Source organism: Octopus bimaculoides, chromosome 8 (assembly GCF_046866305.1).
Source record: "Octopus bimaculoides isolate indiv1 chromosome 8, ASM4686630v1, whole genome shotgun sequence".
NCBI lineage: Eukaryota > Metazoa > Mollusca > Cephalopoda > Octopoda > Octopodidae > Octopus > Octopus bimaculoides.
In genome coordinates, this window is record NC_142935.1 from 90,536,908 (window position 1) to 90,555,689 (window position 18,782).

Consider the following 18,782-nt stretch of genomic DNA (forward strand, 5'->3'; position numbering starts at 1 on the left):
TTGGTCGGCCCGACGCTATAGTAGAAGACACTTGCCCAAGGTACCACGCAGTGGGACTGAACCCAGAACCATGTGGCTGGTAATCATGCTAGTTACCACACAGCCACTCCTACGCCTATATTGGAGGAGGGGACGAGTCGATTACATCGACCCCAGTGTTTCGTTGGTACTTAATTTATCGACTCCGAAAGGGTGAAAGGCAAAGTCGACCCCGGGTTACTACTAATAATAATGAGGTGCAGGCGTGACTGTGTGGTAAGAAGCTGGTTTCCCAACCACATGGTTCCGGGTTCAGTCCCACTGCGTGTCACCTCGGGTAAGTGTCTTCTACTATAATCTCGGGCTGACCAAAGCCTTGTGAGTGAATTTGGTAGACGGAAACTGAAAGAAGCCCGTTGTATATTTTATGTGTGTGTGTGTGTGTGTGTGTGTGTGTGTGTGTGTGTGTGTGTGTGTATTTATATGAGTGTGTCTGTGTCTGTGTTTGTCCTCTCGCCATCGCTTGACAACTGACGCTGGTGTGTTTATGTGCCCCGTAAATTAGCGATTCGGCAAAAGAGACCGATAGAGTAAGTACCAGGCTTACAAAGAATAACACTGGGATTGATGAAATACACTACACCATTGAAGTCGGTACTCCACCCTAGCCACAGCTTAATGACTGAGCCACGTAAAAAAAAAATACAGCAATTGACGTACAATCACTCACGTACTCATACATACACACGCAATTAAACTCACATAAACAGGCTAATCACGTCCACATACACACACACACACACACACGCAATTAGATCCACATATATACAGCAATCACATTCGCATACATACACGATCACATTGACACATAGTCACATACATAGCGACACAAATAGTGGGAGTTAATCATTTCTCCATACATCTATAGCGTACGACACACGCACACACACACAAACACACACACACACACACACTTAAGCACTGACCTTCATTTACAAACACACGCACACACGCATACTGACCTACACAATGACATACGCACATAGACACATGCAGATATACACACTAAGCACATTCATACATACACATAACTACTGTCACACGCGCATACGCACACGCAGTTATACAGACACAAAGTTAAGCATTTCTCCTACATACATCTATAGCGTACAAAACGCATAGGCGCGAACGCACACACTATTATATACGCTGACACACACAAACACACGCATGTACACACTCGCACACACACACACACGCACGCGCGCACACACGTACAAACACTTACTGATGTCAGTTTGTTGACCAAGTTTATTGTGGGACGGTAATTCTTCACAAGAGCAGAGAACATGGATAGCAACACTACAAGAGAGGTTCGCAACAGGTTAGTGAAATTTTTTAAATATAATTTTTATTGTATATGTTGTTGTATTGTTGTTTAGGTTTTACGTGCGCTTCTCTATCTGTCTTTCTCTCTCTCTCTCTCTCGCGGTACATATTACAACTCGTGTTGTTTTTACCTCATTCCGCCTGCATTATGTACGTACGTACGTACGTACGTATGTATGTATCTATGTATGTATGTATGAATATTATCTATCTATCTATCTATCTATCTCTCTCTCTCTCTCTCTCTCTCTCTCTCTCTCTCTCTCTCTCTATATATATATATATATATATATGTATTTATTTGTACATAAACACAGACAGTTATACATAGACACACACACACGCATAAAAATGTATATACACACACGCCTATAAATGTACATGTCTACATACACGTACACATTTATTCTTACGCATATATATATATATATATATAATTTTATTACTAATTGGCAATTCCCTGCCCTATCTCTGTATATATATATACACATGTAGACATACACACACATTTATGTATACGTACTAAGCACATTCATACATACACATAACTACTGTCGCACACACACACACACTAATACACTTGCTTGTTCTTCCTACAGCTGTCTTCGTTTTTTGTTTTTCCATAAATTTGAACAATATATATATATGTATACATACACACACACACGCGCAACATATATTCAGGCATATATATTTATATACATACACGCTCATATCTATAGACATGTATACGTGTACTTACACACGCACGCACGCACGCACACACGGGCATATGTATGTATACTAATTGTATATATTAAGTTTTTGACATAGTAACAGCTTCACCTCATAACAGCCATGAACGAGCTAACGGGTAACCAAAAGCGTTCCAGTCGTGACTAGTCCATTTTTTTCAACAGAAATAAAATGTATAAATAATCCTATATCTAGAACTGCGTTATCCAAAGTGATTTTCTTTTTTGTTTTTTTTTTATTGGAATGGTATTGTTTGATAGGGATTTGGTTATTTCTAGCAATTCCAGCGACCACGTAGGTACTTCCTTATTTGTCAATTGTCATTACTTCTATATATAGGAGTTAATCAGAAGGAATAGACGAAGATGATATGGTGACGACGAACAGGCTCGTAGAAATGGCGGGAGTTTACTGCACCATCTCTCTCATCCTCTTTCTCTTTTTCCCTCTTTCTCTCTCTACTTCTCTTGTCTCTCTGGTTTTCTCTCTCTCTCTCTCTCTCTCGTTTTCTTATATCTTTCTACATTTACCCCTCTGTTTTCTCTCTGTTTCTATATTGTTTCTCTTTCTTTCTTTCGTCTTGTTCCTCTCGTGAATTTTTCATCAGTCTCTCTATCTCGCTCTCACTGTATAGGCGTAGGCGTGGCTGTGTGGTAAGCAGCTTGCTTACGAACCACATGGCTCCAGGTTCAGTTCCACTGCGTGGCACTTTGGGTAAGTGTCTTCTACTATAGCCTCGGGCCGACCAAAGCCTTGTGAGTAGATTTGGTAGACGGAAACTGAAAGAAGCCCGTCGTATATATATATATATATGTATGTATGTATATATATATATATATATGTATGTATGTGTGTGTGTATATGTTTGTGTGTCTGTGTTTGTTCCCCCAACATCGCTTGACAACCGATGGTGGTGTGATTACGTCCCCGTAACTTAGCGGTTCGACAAAAGAGACTGATAGAATAAGTACTAGGCTTACAAAGAATAAGTCCTGGGGTCGATTTGCTCGACTAAAGGCGGTGCTCCAGCATGGCCGCAGTCAAATGACTGAAACAAGTAAAAGAGTAAAAGAGTATATCTATCACACACCTCCTCTCTGTTCCATTGTCTCTCTCTGTCACATACATACTCTGATTTCTCAATCTCTCTCATACAGTGTCTACCTTTCTCGCTATCTCACCTTCTGTTGTATTTTCTCTCACATTTTCACTCAATTTGCCTTTCCTTTTCTTTCTCTGTCTCACACACACACACACTCTATTTCTTCTCTCGTTTTCATTGTCTTTCTTTTTCCCTTTCTCTCTCTCTTTCACACATACTTTGTATTTCCCTTTCTCGCTTCTCTCTCACTCTCTGTTTCCCACGCTCACACTGTCCCCTCTTTCTCATTTTCTCTCTCTGTCACACACACACACCCGCGTGCTACGCGCACAGTTTCTCGTCTTCTAATTTTCGTTTTTATTTCCTATTCCATAAAACTTGGAACTGACTAAGTTGTTAAGCCCTAACCTAATCAAACAGATTCATTAAGTTTTCTGACTCTGACCATTCCGTCTCTTAATAGTTTAGAGGATACATTTTTCAACGAGCCCTCATTTAAAACGGTAAAGTGTGATTGGAGTGAGCTTAGGCTGCTGTTTCTAGCAAGTGGAATGACGTAGAAGCCCCCTTGTTTCTCGTTCTCCTGTTATGGTTGTTGTTATTTAATTTCAAGTCAGCTCTGATCTACCAAACCTATAGGCAATGTTTCGATATTAGTACATGACGTCAATTATGAGTGAGTGTGTGTGCATGTGTGTGTTTGACTGTTCAGTTCTGTCGAGCATATGAAAGATAAGGTCGCTCTCACATGACGTCGTAGACTTTTACCGAAAGATTGCTGTACATTATCCGATATAGGCTTTCTTAATCACAGGTCGATACCTATATTCGTTTTGATGCTGCTGTCATTTAACCCCAGGTCGTTCCTAATTGATTAGGTCTATGATCAATGATATCCCAGCTGTGACCATCCTGCTTTTATTTTTTTATTTTCTTTCTATTTCTGAAAATACAGTTGTCCAGTTTCTAAAGGCAATAGGGTCTGATTTGATGGATATTAGGCTGTTATTTATAGTAGATCGAGCGACAATGTAAAACATCTCTGTTAGGACAGTATATTGATGTTGCTGTTGATACGGATGGCGTGTAAATGGAACCAACAGATGTCGACTGCCTCATTAATAAATATAAAGCAATCAGCATTCGTTGGCCGGTTAGCTCAGTTGGTTAGAGCGTCGTGCTAATAACGCGAATGTCGTGGGTTCGAGCCCCATACTGGCCAGTGGCACTTTCTTTTTTTTAATCTATAAAGATTATTGATTATTCTAGTAGAATCGATATCTATGTCAGACGGGTCGATGTGCAACCAAGCTGACTTTGCTTTTCATCCTTCCGAGATTGATAAAATTATTTCTGATAAAGTATTAGTGGCGACTTAATCTACCACCTCTGTTAGAAGTAATGAAACATGGTGACACTAATTTGGATATTGTCTTTTAAGTCGATGACGGCTCTGAATAGTTTATGCTAATTTGTGCTAACTTTCTATATCAACTAGTGTACAATATTGTTCAAAATTGTACATTTCTTCCTCATGACATAAAAGTATGAACATAGGTTCATGAGATGGTTGTGATCTGTACAGTAATCCCTTATCACGGGTGTTACGTTCCAAACCCACCGCGAAAGGTGAAAATCCGCGAAGTAGAAACAGTACTGTATTGTATATACATTTTTTTTTTTTTATAAAATATGTATATATTTATTTTATTATAAATGCAAAACAGCACTACGGGGGAATCAACATAAGCTTAAATAATAAACCGCGATAGGTGAACCGCGATATGGCTAGGGATTACTGTAAACAGTTTTGAGTAGTTTCACAACCATTGGAGAGCGAAGCGCTCCTCACGAACGCAGGTTCGTGAGTTGGTTGTGATCTATAAACAGTTTTGATCAGGAACCAGAAAGAGAAGAATAAAACGCAATGCACATGTCAAAATAAAACGGAAGAGAAGAATAGAACAAGTTATATGATAGTCTACATTCCACGTCTGACATCACTATCACGCAGCAGCATTCCTGCAATTTTTTTGTTATTTTTCAGTATGTGTGTGCTGTTCCTGGTACTTTTTCACTGATGTTTGCATTCTAGATCGTTCGGGTTACATACACCTGGTTCGGATTATACTGACGAGGCTAAAAGGATTGGGGAAAGACACCTTCCTCTTCGGTCAAACCCGCATCGACTTATGTAAGTTCCAATTGGAAAGGAAATTGAGGATGGAAAGGGAAGTGCTCTCACCCAATGAATTTGGTCAAATGATGGATGACTGTAGCAAAAATGATTAGCGTGAATGAACCTACTCTAAGCCTGTACCTGTAGATTGGAAAACAAATACACCTGTAGAAAAAGGTAATATAAAAGGAGAAGGGGCTCTATACCCCTTTTTAATTCCTGACCAGGCTCCCGTGGATTTTATGGGTTTTTCCACGTGTAACCTTTCGAAGTGCCTCCCCCTATTGGGAGTTTTATTTGTTATATCTTTCTCTGTTTTCCTAACTGTTTACACGAACGTTTTCTTCTTTTCGGACAAAACCCTTTGTAACCTTCGTCCTGTCCTTATTCTTGCATGTTTTTAATTTATATTAGCCCTTGTGGCCAATAAAACCAGAATCAATTATTATTATTATTATTATTATTATTATTATTATTATTATTATTATTATTATTATTATTATCATTATTATTATTATTATTATTATTATTATTAATTATTATTATTATCGTTAGGCGCAAACGCCTACACCAGCACATAAGCCATTCCAAGCAATGCAGTCATTTGTGTGTGCACTCCCTGATATATCTAGTATGCCTAAGATCTCAGGTATTGCATCCAGATTCTTTGAAATTGTTCCGAGTAAACCAATAATAAGAGGGACAATTTTGACTATTGCTTGATGCATTTCCCGTACCTGGCTCATTATATCCTGCTATTTGTCTACCCGCGCTCTTTCTGATTTCAACATTCTCGTCAGCAGGGACATGTGCATGTGCACGATTGTGATATCCAGACGATCACGCTCCATACGCCTGTCTGTAAAGACGGTCATGTTCCACATGAACTTCACTCGTTCGTTTTCAACCAAGGCCCGTGAAATGAGGTCGTACTACTTATCTGGGCACGGAACAGCGTATTTCTTGTAGAATTCCCAGTACATCTTACCAGCGACCTCTATACGCTTTTTGTGATAACTGTACGCTTTTTATGATAACTGTGAGCAGCCACCGATAATGTGACGTACGCATTCATTCCCCATCATTATCATCATCCAATATCGTTCATCGAGTTAATGATTCACTCATCACTACTTCGACCGCTGCTTATACATACTGTATTCTGCTGAGAGCATCCTATATTTTGCCAAGAACATGCATACATACATTCCTGAAATTGGAACATACATACATACATACAGTCCTGAAATTAGAAAGATCAGAGTGCAGGCTCAACATTAGAAGCTGCTTTTTCGTACAGCGTGTGACGACTACTTGGAACTGTCTGCCAAATAGTGTGGTCGCAGCTCCATCAGTCAATGCCTTCAAGGAGAGGCTTGACGCACACTGGAGGGAGCTTCGGGCAAAATTTGACCCTGTCTGTCACTATTAGCTACAACTGTCGAAGTGTTGTACCACACATGACAAATTAATTGTACTAGTGGAAAAGGACCTGTGAACAAGCTCCTAGGAGCTTCAACACGGAAACCATCCAGTATCCAATATACATATATACGTACGTACACACGTGTGTGTGCGCGAGCGCGCGTATAAGTGAGTTTGGAGGAATATATTATCCGGGCGTATACCATATTAGCTCTCACTTAAGTTCCAGTTAATGGCTAACTACAATGATCAGTATCCAACGTTTGTGTCTATACTTAACTGTTAACCATTCAGTGAATTCTTCCAATGGGTAATTCCGTGTACTCTTCGCTGGACAGTAAAAATTGTCTGGAGTATATATTAATATCTATATATGTAAAAATGAGAATGTGTGTGTGTGTGTGTGTGTGTTTCCCTAAAACTCGAGAACTACACAACCAATTTCATTCAAATTTTACACATGCCTTACTTAGGGTTCCGGTTGTGTTTTAGTCAAAAAGATTTTTAACTTCTTGCATAGTTCGAGCCCACAGCAACATCATATCTCCTCCACTATTTAAGTATTACGTGTCAAAAGTGAAACAAAAACACTTATGTCAAATACTTTCACTTTAATGGTGTGTGTATATATATATATATATATATATATATATATATATATATATATATATATATACAGAGAGAGAGAGAGAGAGAGAGAGAGAGAGATGTATATGTATACATATACATGTATATGTACACGTATATGTATAGATATATATATATAGATATAGATCTATATGCATACATGTATATGTATACAAACGTGCAGATGTATATATATATAGGTGTACATCTAATATGTACACATATAAATGCATACAGATATCTATACATATATACACCCATACACACACACATATATATGCACACAAACACCCACATTAGTCATTTGTTTTCTTATCCAAAACTACGTCAAAAGTATTGAATGGATCTTTAAGAAATTTGGAAATTATATTCTATGCATAATGGCCATAACCACCATGAAAATTCATATATTTTTGATGTTGATGAAATTTTAACCATACAGATTACACACAAATAAAGTAATATTTCTAAATTTTTTTCTTCATAGAAGTTACAAAGACCCCTTCATGGGGACTTCACACCCACAATTTAGTCATTTTTTTGTTAAGCAAAGACGAATACAGTTGTACCATTGGTAGCTATAGGGTCACCCGAACATAACAGATGAGCATTATTTGTAATTCAACGGTACAACAGTGTAAGACTATCCTTTCAGATATACTTACATTGTGATTTCTGCAATGTGGTGCATAAATTGTCAAGTAAATGAGACTCATCTTTGCCTCCACTGATTCACTTGCAAAGTGATGAGTAAAATTATTTCGTTGCAGACCTCCTTTGAGTCTTTTTATTATCACTGCGACACATATAGTCCCCAGTTGGTAACATTGATTTCATAGCCTTCCCAGATGAGTGACTGGTTGTTCTAAGACATTTATTGATTGTAAATATTTTCTGCCCAGTTACCTATCGGTAGAGTGGTCATTTGCAAACTCCAGAGGCGACCCTTTCATTTCCCTTTACTCCAAACGTCACACATTGTTGTTTCAATTAGGTCATGCCCTTCCAATTGCTATAGATCCATAATGCATCTTAAAGCTGTGTCTGTCACCTGTATGGTGAGGAATCCTACATTGGGGAGTAGTAACGACTAGGCTACGGTAGCTGACTGATTATCGTGATCATTCGTCTTTTGCTTTCTTGTAGCTTTGCTCTCTTTTACAAACCCAGTGAACATACATATATTTCCTATTTCAAAGAAATTCAAACAATACATATTACACACAAGTTAAAAAGATTCCCAACAATTAAAGTACTCTGGTTGACATTAATACACCCATCACCAATAGGGGCCTTAACTCCCACATTTTTCAGCTCCATGAGCTCCATTTTTCAAGAGCAAAATTCTTTTAGGGTCCATGTAGTGTCTTAGGCCCCAAAAATTTTTAACTTCCTGCATAGTTCGAGCCCACAGCCATATCATATCTCCTCCACTATTTCAGTATTACGTGTCAAAAGTGAAACAATAACATCACTCTACTGTAATGTCAGATACTTTCACTCTTACACTGCAACTATTCCACTATTTCAGTATTACCTGTCAAAAATGAAACAAAAACATGTCGCTACTGTAATTTCAAATATTTTCAATTTCATACTGAAACTATTAAAGTGAGACTATACTCTCACATATATACAGGCATACTATAAGACCCAAGTTAAAAACATTCCCAACAATTCAACTTCTCTGGTTGACATTAATACCCCCACCCCCAATAGGGGCCTTCATTCCCACATTTCAGAGCTCCATGAGCTCCATTTTGCAGGAGCAAAATCTTTTTTACAGGTTCCAGAAGACTGAAATTTTGGAATATGCGCATAAAAATCAATAGTATGGGATACATGTCTCATGATTAGAATTTTTTAGGGTGTGTAAAAAGGGAAAGAACCCTCATGTGCAATTTTGATGAAATTCGAATCATATGTATTCCAGTTCCTTACAGAAAATATAACAGAAATTACTGCCGCTGTTCGCAAACAGCGGCAGTAATTTTCTTCAGCTGAATACATGTCATTGATTGGTTATAATTACCCAAATACGACAACTTTAACACGAAATAACTTCTAAAACACAAAATTTTGTCAAAAACGTTAACAGTAAACCCTGTTCTATGTGACACATTCTATCAGTATCCGAAGTTTCAAAGTGTTTAGTTAAAAAAAAAAAAAAATCTGTCGGCCAGATTAAAAAAATCCGCTGCTTGCTTTGGACTGAACCCGAAACCACATACTTGAGAAGCGAACGGCTTAACCCGCACAGTCACACACTCATGCTTGCACCTATTGCCGTTAGAAAATGTTACAATGAAGTCCCAATATCCATTTTCTGTTTTGCAGGTTAACAATTTGGTCACGAGGGAGATAGGTCGACAACATTCAGATTGCTAGCAGCGGGCGCTCCTAACAAACTAAAATGACCGACCAACATAGATATCAAATGGAGAATAATTATCTTAGATATACGCAACAGTAAAACAGTAGAGTTTATTGTAGAGTAGGGTGGCTGAGCTTGTAGTTCATTATGTAGGGCAATATATTTTCACCTACTTTCTCTCTGTCTTTCTTTTATTCGTTCTCTCTATCTTTTTCTTTCATACACACACGTATACACTTGTATGTGTGTATGTATGTATGTATGTATGTATGTATGCATGTATGTATATATGCATGTAAGTATGTATGTATATGTATGTATGTATATATGTATGTATGCATGTAAGTATGTATGTATATATGTATGCATGTATGTTGTATGTATGTATGTATGTATGTATATATGTATGTATGCATGTATGTATGTATGCACACACATTTTTATATATATGCATGTACATATACATCCCACCATATACATACACGCACACATATGCACACACATATACACACATATATACATGCACACATACAAACACGTGTGTGTGCGTGTGTGTATGTGTGTGTGTGTGCGTTATTACTGTGTGTTAACGTAATATGACTGTATGTATATGTCTTGCATCTGAATCTACGTATATGCATACGTATGTATGTATGTATGTATGTATGCATGTATGTATGTATGTAGGTATTATGTATTTATGTATGTATATATATATATGTGTGTGTGTATATGTATATATCTATGTGTGTGTATGTAAGTATGTATGTGTGTATGTATGTATGCATATACGGGTTGTTTCTATGTTTATTCTTGTCTGTATTTACCAAGATGTCTCTCCATAACAACTGTAACCCAGTATGTTTCCCCTCTCCTAGGAACCATCCCTGCCTCTCACGTTAGAATTTACCCCTTCCCCACCTTGTACAAGCATATAACCCACTTTATGGACTAATTCTGCCCTATATAAATGTAAACTATGTCTAACTTAATCCGGACTGTCGTTATATTTTGTTATGAAACTTATTCAACGCTATGAGCTAATGAGAGCTACAGCCACTCAATGTGGTTGTTGCAATTTGCTAGAAATATCAGTCAAATCTCTCGCGCACCTCAGCCTAACGACTTAAATAGACAAGCATACTTAAAAAGTGTTTGTACTCAATATCTTTTAGTCGAGTACAAATTTATGAATGTTCCCAAAGGGAATGATCGATCGACAATGACATCGAAGTTTCAGCTTGTTCGTAGTCTGATTAATGGCGAGTAAGCCGAAACTTCGACGTTAACGACAGTCTTTTCCTGGCAAAAGATAATAAATAAGTATATATATAATATATATGTATGTATGTATGTATGTATGTATGTATGTATGTATGTATGTATGTATGTATGTATGTATGTATGTACGTACATACATACATGTAGACAGATAGACTGACAGACAGACAAACAGACAGAAGACAGTTGATTCGAAGACTACAGGTACAAGACATCACTGGAATGGAAGAAATTTGTAAAACTTTCCAGAAGTTTATCATTTAAGCAGATATGCGCATGTGTAGACGTGCAACTATATGCATGAAAGTATAAACATAAAACAAAACATACAAATCTGCACGCATACATACATACATACATACATACATACATGTATACGTATATGCATAATACATATATGCATATAAACATACATATATGCATACATACATATCTGCATACATGCATATGTACAAACATATACATGCGTATATACCATATATACATACATATATGCGTACATAGATACATACATACATACACGCATACACATCATTCATATCTACTCACATATCAAGTTTCATTAAAATCGATAAGACGATGTAGGAGGAGTTAGCTAACAACTCCACAAACACACCCACAGACAGAATTTTCCACATATATAATAGATATATACATACATGCATACATGCACCCATACATACATGCATATAAGCATACATACATTTATACATACATACATTTATACATAAATACATACATATTACATACACACATATACATACATGCATGCATATATGCATACATACATATATGCATACATACATACTTACATATATGCATGCATATATATATGCAAACTTGCATACACACATACATATATGCTTACATTCATATATGCATATATACCTATCTGCATACATACATATTACATACATGCATATATGCATACATACATATATGTATACATCCATATCTGTATACATACATACATACACATCATAATACATACATATCTACATACATGCATACATATATATATATGAATACAAACATATATGCATGTATACATATATATGCATACATACATGCATACATGTATACATATATGCATATATACCTTTATACATATTACATACATGCATACGTTCATAATAAATACAAACATACGTACATACGTACATGCACACATGCATGCATAAATACCTACATACACATATACATACATGCACACATATATATATATACGTACATAACATACATACTTATATACATACATATATGCATAAATACATACATTCACACAATACATAACTACATACATACATATATGCATACATGCATACGTACATACACACATGCATACATACATGCATTCGTGCATACATACATACATACATACATACATACATACATACATACATACATGAATGCATGCATACGCACATACACACGTACGTAATACATATATGCATACATACATGCACGCATTCATCATACATACATACATACATACATACATAAAGGTTGAAAGTCACCACTTTTTTGCACACATGCCGTCATTCCATCATGGATTTTTCATTGTATGTTATGCTGTTTTCAACTGCATCTGGCCATAAAATGCAAGATAGTAATAGAGATGTTAAAACTCAAGCAATCCTTGTAACTGAGTTTTTTAGAGTAAGCAAAGGCTTTGCCAATCCCACTCTCTAAACAACGTTTGTATTCGCCCAAGATAAGAACTCACCTTCATCATTGGAAGCAAACGAAGTTAGAGTTGTTAAATCAGAGTTTCCCTTCTTCTAGAGCAGTGGTTCCCAAACTTTTTAGAGACGCGACCCATTATTTATGACACCAGTTTATGGCGACCTACTTAACTCTACTGAGTGCAAACATTAATGAAAGAAACATATTTATTTCAGATTACATTTTCATTGAGGCCTGTGAGCAGGATGAGCCTGTTTCTTGTTACGCTCAATAATAGAATTAACATCAGGTTCAATGCGTGATAGTTTCAGCCGTAAAGAATTTGAGAGCTGCAGTTTATTTCGAAATTTGCTTTTAATCCCAACCATTGCTGAAAATTCAGCCTCACAATTATAAGATGACGCGAAAGGTATTAATTCTAATACAAAACCTCGAAGCAGTAACTGTTATCGGCTCTATTAGTGTTGTACTGCGCCTCTATAAATAGGTAAAAACAGACATTTCCTTTTTACGATTACGTACGAATAAATAACTTGAGAAAATTACCACCTCTGATTTGTTAAGTTCGTGAAAAAAGCCTACTGCTTGATAAAACAACCAGTCTGGTATTGGAAACATGAGTCTTGAACTATCTCGATAGACAGCAGTTAATCAAAGCTAATGCATAATTTTATAACTTTTTGCGACCCACAAGGATTCCGTTCGCGACCCATCAGTGGGTCGCGACTCATAGTTTGGGAACCACTGTTCTAGAGTAGTGGTTCCCAACCTGGGTTCATATGACCCCTGGAGGTCTATATAAGAATTCTGGGGGTCCACGCAAGCAAACTAGTAGATTGAAGATCAACAGTCGTATTTTAAGGGGCCATGAAAAACATTTTGCTTTAGATGTATTTTTTGCAAGAAACGGATAGGTTTCTTCCTCTAATGTCTTGCATAGTTGAAATATTTAACATATCACCAGAAGGTACTATACATTGTAGGTGCCTGTGGACATGGCATAATTGTTTCAGTCATTAGACTGCAGTCATGCTGGGACCTTGAAGAATTTTTTAGTCAAACCGGTAAGAGACGGGGACGTAAACACACCAACACCGGTTCTCAAGCGGTGGTGGGGACACACAAAGATACAAAGTTACACACACAGGCTTCTTTCAGTTTCCATCTACCATATCCACCAACAAGGCTTTGGTCAGGCCGAGGCTATAGTAGAAGACTTACCCAAAATTCCACGCAGTAGTACTGAACCTGAAACCATGTGGTTGGGAAGCAAGCTTCTTACCACACAGCCACGCCTGCGCCTATAGTTCTCTGTTTTTTTTAATGACATTTTGGTATGTCATTGTTATCACTTCTGGTTTTTATCATAGTTTACTTTCACGTTTTTGGACAATTTACTCTTACTTTTTTATGATTGTAAAATGCATACTAACTATATTCATACTAACTATATTCATAACGACTGATTTTGGAAACACTGTTTGCATATTAATAATTCAGCAGTATGCTGTAATGAGCTCATACTTTTGTATAAAGAAAAACCCTGGAGAAGGCGAGATTTGATAAACAAAGTGTTATCCTTCTTGAAAACAAAAAGGCTGTCGGTACTACGAACGACAAAATGTCAAGAGAATTTGAATGCTACTGTTGGTGTAACTGTAATAGAAGCCAAAAAGTTAGCTGCTGGGTGTTGAGTTGCTGTCGCTGATCGTTCAGTATAGTTGTCGTCAGCTTTGGTCAACAGCTGTTTGCCGTCCGTCTATCGGCTCGTCTCTGCTGTCTCTCAATGCTCTTTCTGTTGCCATCCAAAGCTCTCTGTCAAGTAGTCAAAGTGCACTGAATTTATACTTGATGGTTAGGATCAGAAAAAAAAAAAAAAAAGCGAGCCAAGAAATGAAATCTTTGCTGGAGCCTATTTCATGCGAAGTCAAGATTGGTAAGATTTTGTCGATCACATGGGTAATATTTTAGCGAATTACGACATCAGGTGATTGGCGAATATTCCCGCTACGCTTTTGTGAATCGTCAGACATTTTCAAACGGAAAAGTTTGGAACTGTTGTATGAGGTAAGGCATAATCGAAGCATTAGAGAAAATTCTTTTTCCTTGGGTCTCATATCGGCGCTACTTTGGCGTGTGATCTACAAAGAAGATTACTTTAGGTGACTTTTAAAATAATTTTGCGCATCTAGTTTTTTTCATTCGCAAAATATGCATTTTTTAAAAGACAGTAAAAAATCTGAAAATCGGCTATAATAATGTAGCCTTCCAGTCTCATTACTTTGAAGGTTTGATGCCGTGGAGAAACAAAATGGAGAAAAAAGACACAAAGGTTTAAAAATCGAAAAAACTGTATATTTATTAGCCAAAAGCAAGACAGAAAATTTCTGCGTTTAGCGGAGCGGTGTGAACTTTAAGGTTGTACCCTGTGAAATTTAGAGTTTAGCGTCTGACCTGTTCATTGTAGGTTTCTAAATAAACAGAAATACCTAATAAAATCAACATGTATCATCTTACTATTTCTTTTGTCTCTTCATTGATTGTATTTTTTAAATTACTTTTTTAATTTGTTATATTAATATATTTGTTTACATGTGCTTACTTTGTGCGTATTTCAGTATTATGTATACCTGTCATGTATTTGTGTACATTATTAATATATAAGTGCATGTGTGTGTGTGTGTGTGTGTGTGTGTGTGTGTGTGTGTGTGTGTGTGAAAAGGGGGAGTCTGTCTCCAAAACTCCAAAGTTGAGTAACGTTTTCATGCTAGGATTTGTAAACTACGATAAGAATAACATTGGTCAACAAAGAATTTGTTCCAATGAAAAGAATACTCTGTGTCTTATATGTTTTTGCATCCAGAATTCAAAAATAATGTTAAATTATCTGTATCACCCACTCTTTCTCTGTTCCACGATATTCCTCTCAGTTTCTTTTATGTGGGCTAAATTTCAGTTAAGCTGATGAAATGTGAAGCTAACGGTTTCAGAAATACTCTTAATTAAAATTTTTTATGAATGGAATTAACCTAGTGAAATTATAAATAAAGTCAATGAGTCCCAAAAATATATGAAATGAAAAATATGTAAAGATACAGAAAAAGCACAGAAAAATACTAACACACAGAAGCACAGAAAAATATGTAATATACTAACACACAGAAAAATTAAAACAAAACACGCGGTTGAAATGAATCTCATGGTGTCAAGAATTAAGTGTGTAAAATCAACATAGACAACAGCGGCACAGACAACAGTAATCCACAACACAGCGTGTGGTTGTCATGGTAACAAGCTGCTAATGCTACGCTGTCTGTTGATTGGCTAAAATTACCCAAATTTCCCAACTTTAATGCCAAATAACATCAGATTCTTTAATTTACAAGATAAAGTAATTGGTTGATCGTAATCAAACTTCAGAGTTGCATCGATACACCAAAATTGAAAACAATCTGAGCAAAATTAAGCGGGGCTCATTTTGCGAATGAGAAAGACTAGATCCTGTTTTGGACATACTTTGCATTGCAAATGTATTTTTTCAAAATTCTTACTATTTTAATTAGAAGAAAACCATATAATGATTAAAATAAGCGCGTAGATCACCCACCAAAGTAAATTTGCTTACGTAGATCACACGGAAAATAGCACTAACACAAAGTAAACTAAAAAGTAACCTAAAGTAATCTCTCTTTAAATTGTAGATCATACAGTAAAGTGGCACGTTTCTTTTTCTTAAGAAATGATGTGAATTTAGTGCTAGTTTCTTGTAAAAATGCAACTGCCTTCGTCTCGTCGCTGATCACATTGTAAAAATCTTTAGCTAATACCTTGCGGATTTTTAGAAATAGTAAATTAAACTAAAAAGTAACCTAAAGTAATCTCCCTTGTAGATCACACGCCAAAGAAGCACCCTCACATCTCACTACCTCATCTTGTTGGGCTTCTCATGGTAAATCTATATACTTAGGTTATATTTACGAAATAATTGTTCTGTAGTGGCAGACAGAGAAATAAGGCGCTCTGATTTGCTAGTATGTTAAGAAGTTTGCTTCCCAAACACATGGTTCTGGGGTCAGTCCCCCTGTCTGGCACCTTGAATAACTGTATTATTTATAGCTCCGAGCTGACAAAGGCCTTGTGAGTGGATTTGGCAGACGGAAACTAGAAACCTGTCACATTCACGTATGCGTGCACGCATGTGTGTGTTTCCCCGCCAACTCTTGATAACTGTGTTGGTTTATTGACATTCTGTAATTTAGCGGTAGAATAAGTATCAAACTTTAAAAATGAGCACTGGGGTCGATTTGTTCGATGGCCACAGTCCAATGACTGAAACAAGTAAAAGATAAAAGATGTTTTTATTGCAAAATTCACACCATGGTATCTTCTACGCAGAGGTTTTTTTTAAACCACTTCTTTATTGTAAAATGCAGTATTTGTGAATACTTATCTATTAGCAAAAAGATAGGGTAGTCTGCTGAAGATATGGGGGTCTTGGTGTTTGATGATGCTTCTAGGGTGGTTGACGCTTCACACGCCATTTGTAGGGCTGTCAGACAGACGTACCACCGAAGTAGACGCCATCTGTTTACTGTCAGCTTAGTTATTCAGCTGACAATACTTTTCTTCGACACTTACACAATAACATCTAAACAGAGACAGACAAACACAATTCGTTATCAACTACAAGTTGTTGAATATGTTAAACGACGTGGCTACCGGGCAGCTGAATGTCTGTATAGACCACCATCGATAGAAAAAACAAAATGATTCGTAGACGAAAAAAAGTGAAAATGAAAAAGACAAACAAACAAGTCCTTCGTTATAAATATATGAAATTCTGTCAATTGTACGAAGCCATAAAATCATGAGTACACAATAAAATATGGGATACAGTTTCATTGACGGCGCATCAGGGAGGGAGATATATAAAAAGAGAAATATAGAATCAGATGGAGTTTCATGGATGATCGTTTTGGTGGTGGACTTTTTCACGAAGAGGTACGGCTAAGTCTGAAAGTAAAAACTAGGATTGAACAACCGGTGCATAAAGAATAAATTATGAACTAGGACAAATGAACGACACGTTGTTTACATTTGACGTGCCATGAAAGAAAGCTGTCAAAAAATAACAGAGCAAAAGACCATGGCTATCTAAACAATTGGGTGAAAATCCTGTTACACTGTTGTGTTGGCCGCCTGTGCAGATGACGCAAAGTTACTACCATAATGAATCTTTGAACAAAAAGAAACAAAAACAATACTCAAGGAACCCACTCAGTGTTTCAGGTATGAGACGTTTTAGCAGAACCGGTTCAGCAGAGCCGTTTTGGCGTCGCTGATTTGACGCTGACATCAGATCTCTCTTTCTCTCTCTCTCTCTCTCTCTCTCTCTCTCTCTCTCTCTCTCTCTCTCTCTCTCTCTCTCTCTCTTTCTTTCTTTCTCTTCCTCTCCTTCTCTCCCTCTCTCTCTATTTATGTGTGTGAGCATATTTCTTTTTATGTATGTTTGGAGAGGGAAAGTGTTTATGAGTAATTGTTCACTTTAAGTTATATAAAAAAAAAAAAAAAATAAAGGGGAGATAAGTAATAAAAGAAGCAGCTTGCTTTTTATACAGCATAAAGACTGGTGATCACCGCCAAAAAGTGAACAAATGTCTTCTTTTTCTCAGTGGAATTACGCCAGAAAAACTCATGCAGATCTGAAACAAGCAATTCGTCTGATGTCCCAAGCTGTCGTCTCAACTTCCGTTTCACCCGCATCCACATACTTTCCACATTTTGTGTGTGGACGTCTTGATCATGAAGATCAATAAATTCTTGGTGTATAATCACCTCGTGCGTGTAGGCACCACCATTGAGGATACCGATGTTATTATATGCTTGCTATTCATCGCTGACTGTGTGAGACCCAGGCAAAATCCACCTTTGTATCAGCTCAGTTAAAGTTTCTTCTGTGCAGTCAGGTTGTTGGCACTCCGTCGCTTACGACGTCGAGGGTTCCT

General features: G+C 36.9%; 1 protein-coding gene and 1 non-coding gene across 2 annotated transcripts in view; both read left to right on the forward strand.

Moving 5' to 3' along the window:
- Positions 1-497: 497 nt before the first annotated feature.
- The window catches only part of LOC106881243 (mitogen-activated protein kinase kinase kinase 1), a 251,732-nt gene continuing 233,447 nt past the window's right edge, over positions 498-18,782 (forward strand). Inside the window, exon 1 of the mRNA XM_089356790.1 lies at positions 498-1,363. Within this exon, the coding sequence (XP_089212916.1) occupies positions 1,329-1,363 (35 nt within the window). The 5' untranslated portion in view covers positions 498-1,328. The remainder of the gene's footprint in view (positions 1,364-18,782) is intronic.
- On the forward strand, positions 4,354-4,427 carry Trnai-aau (transfer RNA isoleucine (anticodon AAU)). Its single transcript has one exon. It is a non-coding gene; the product is annotated as a tRNA-Ile (tRNA).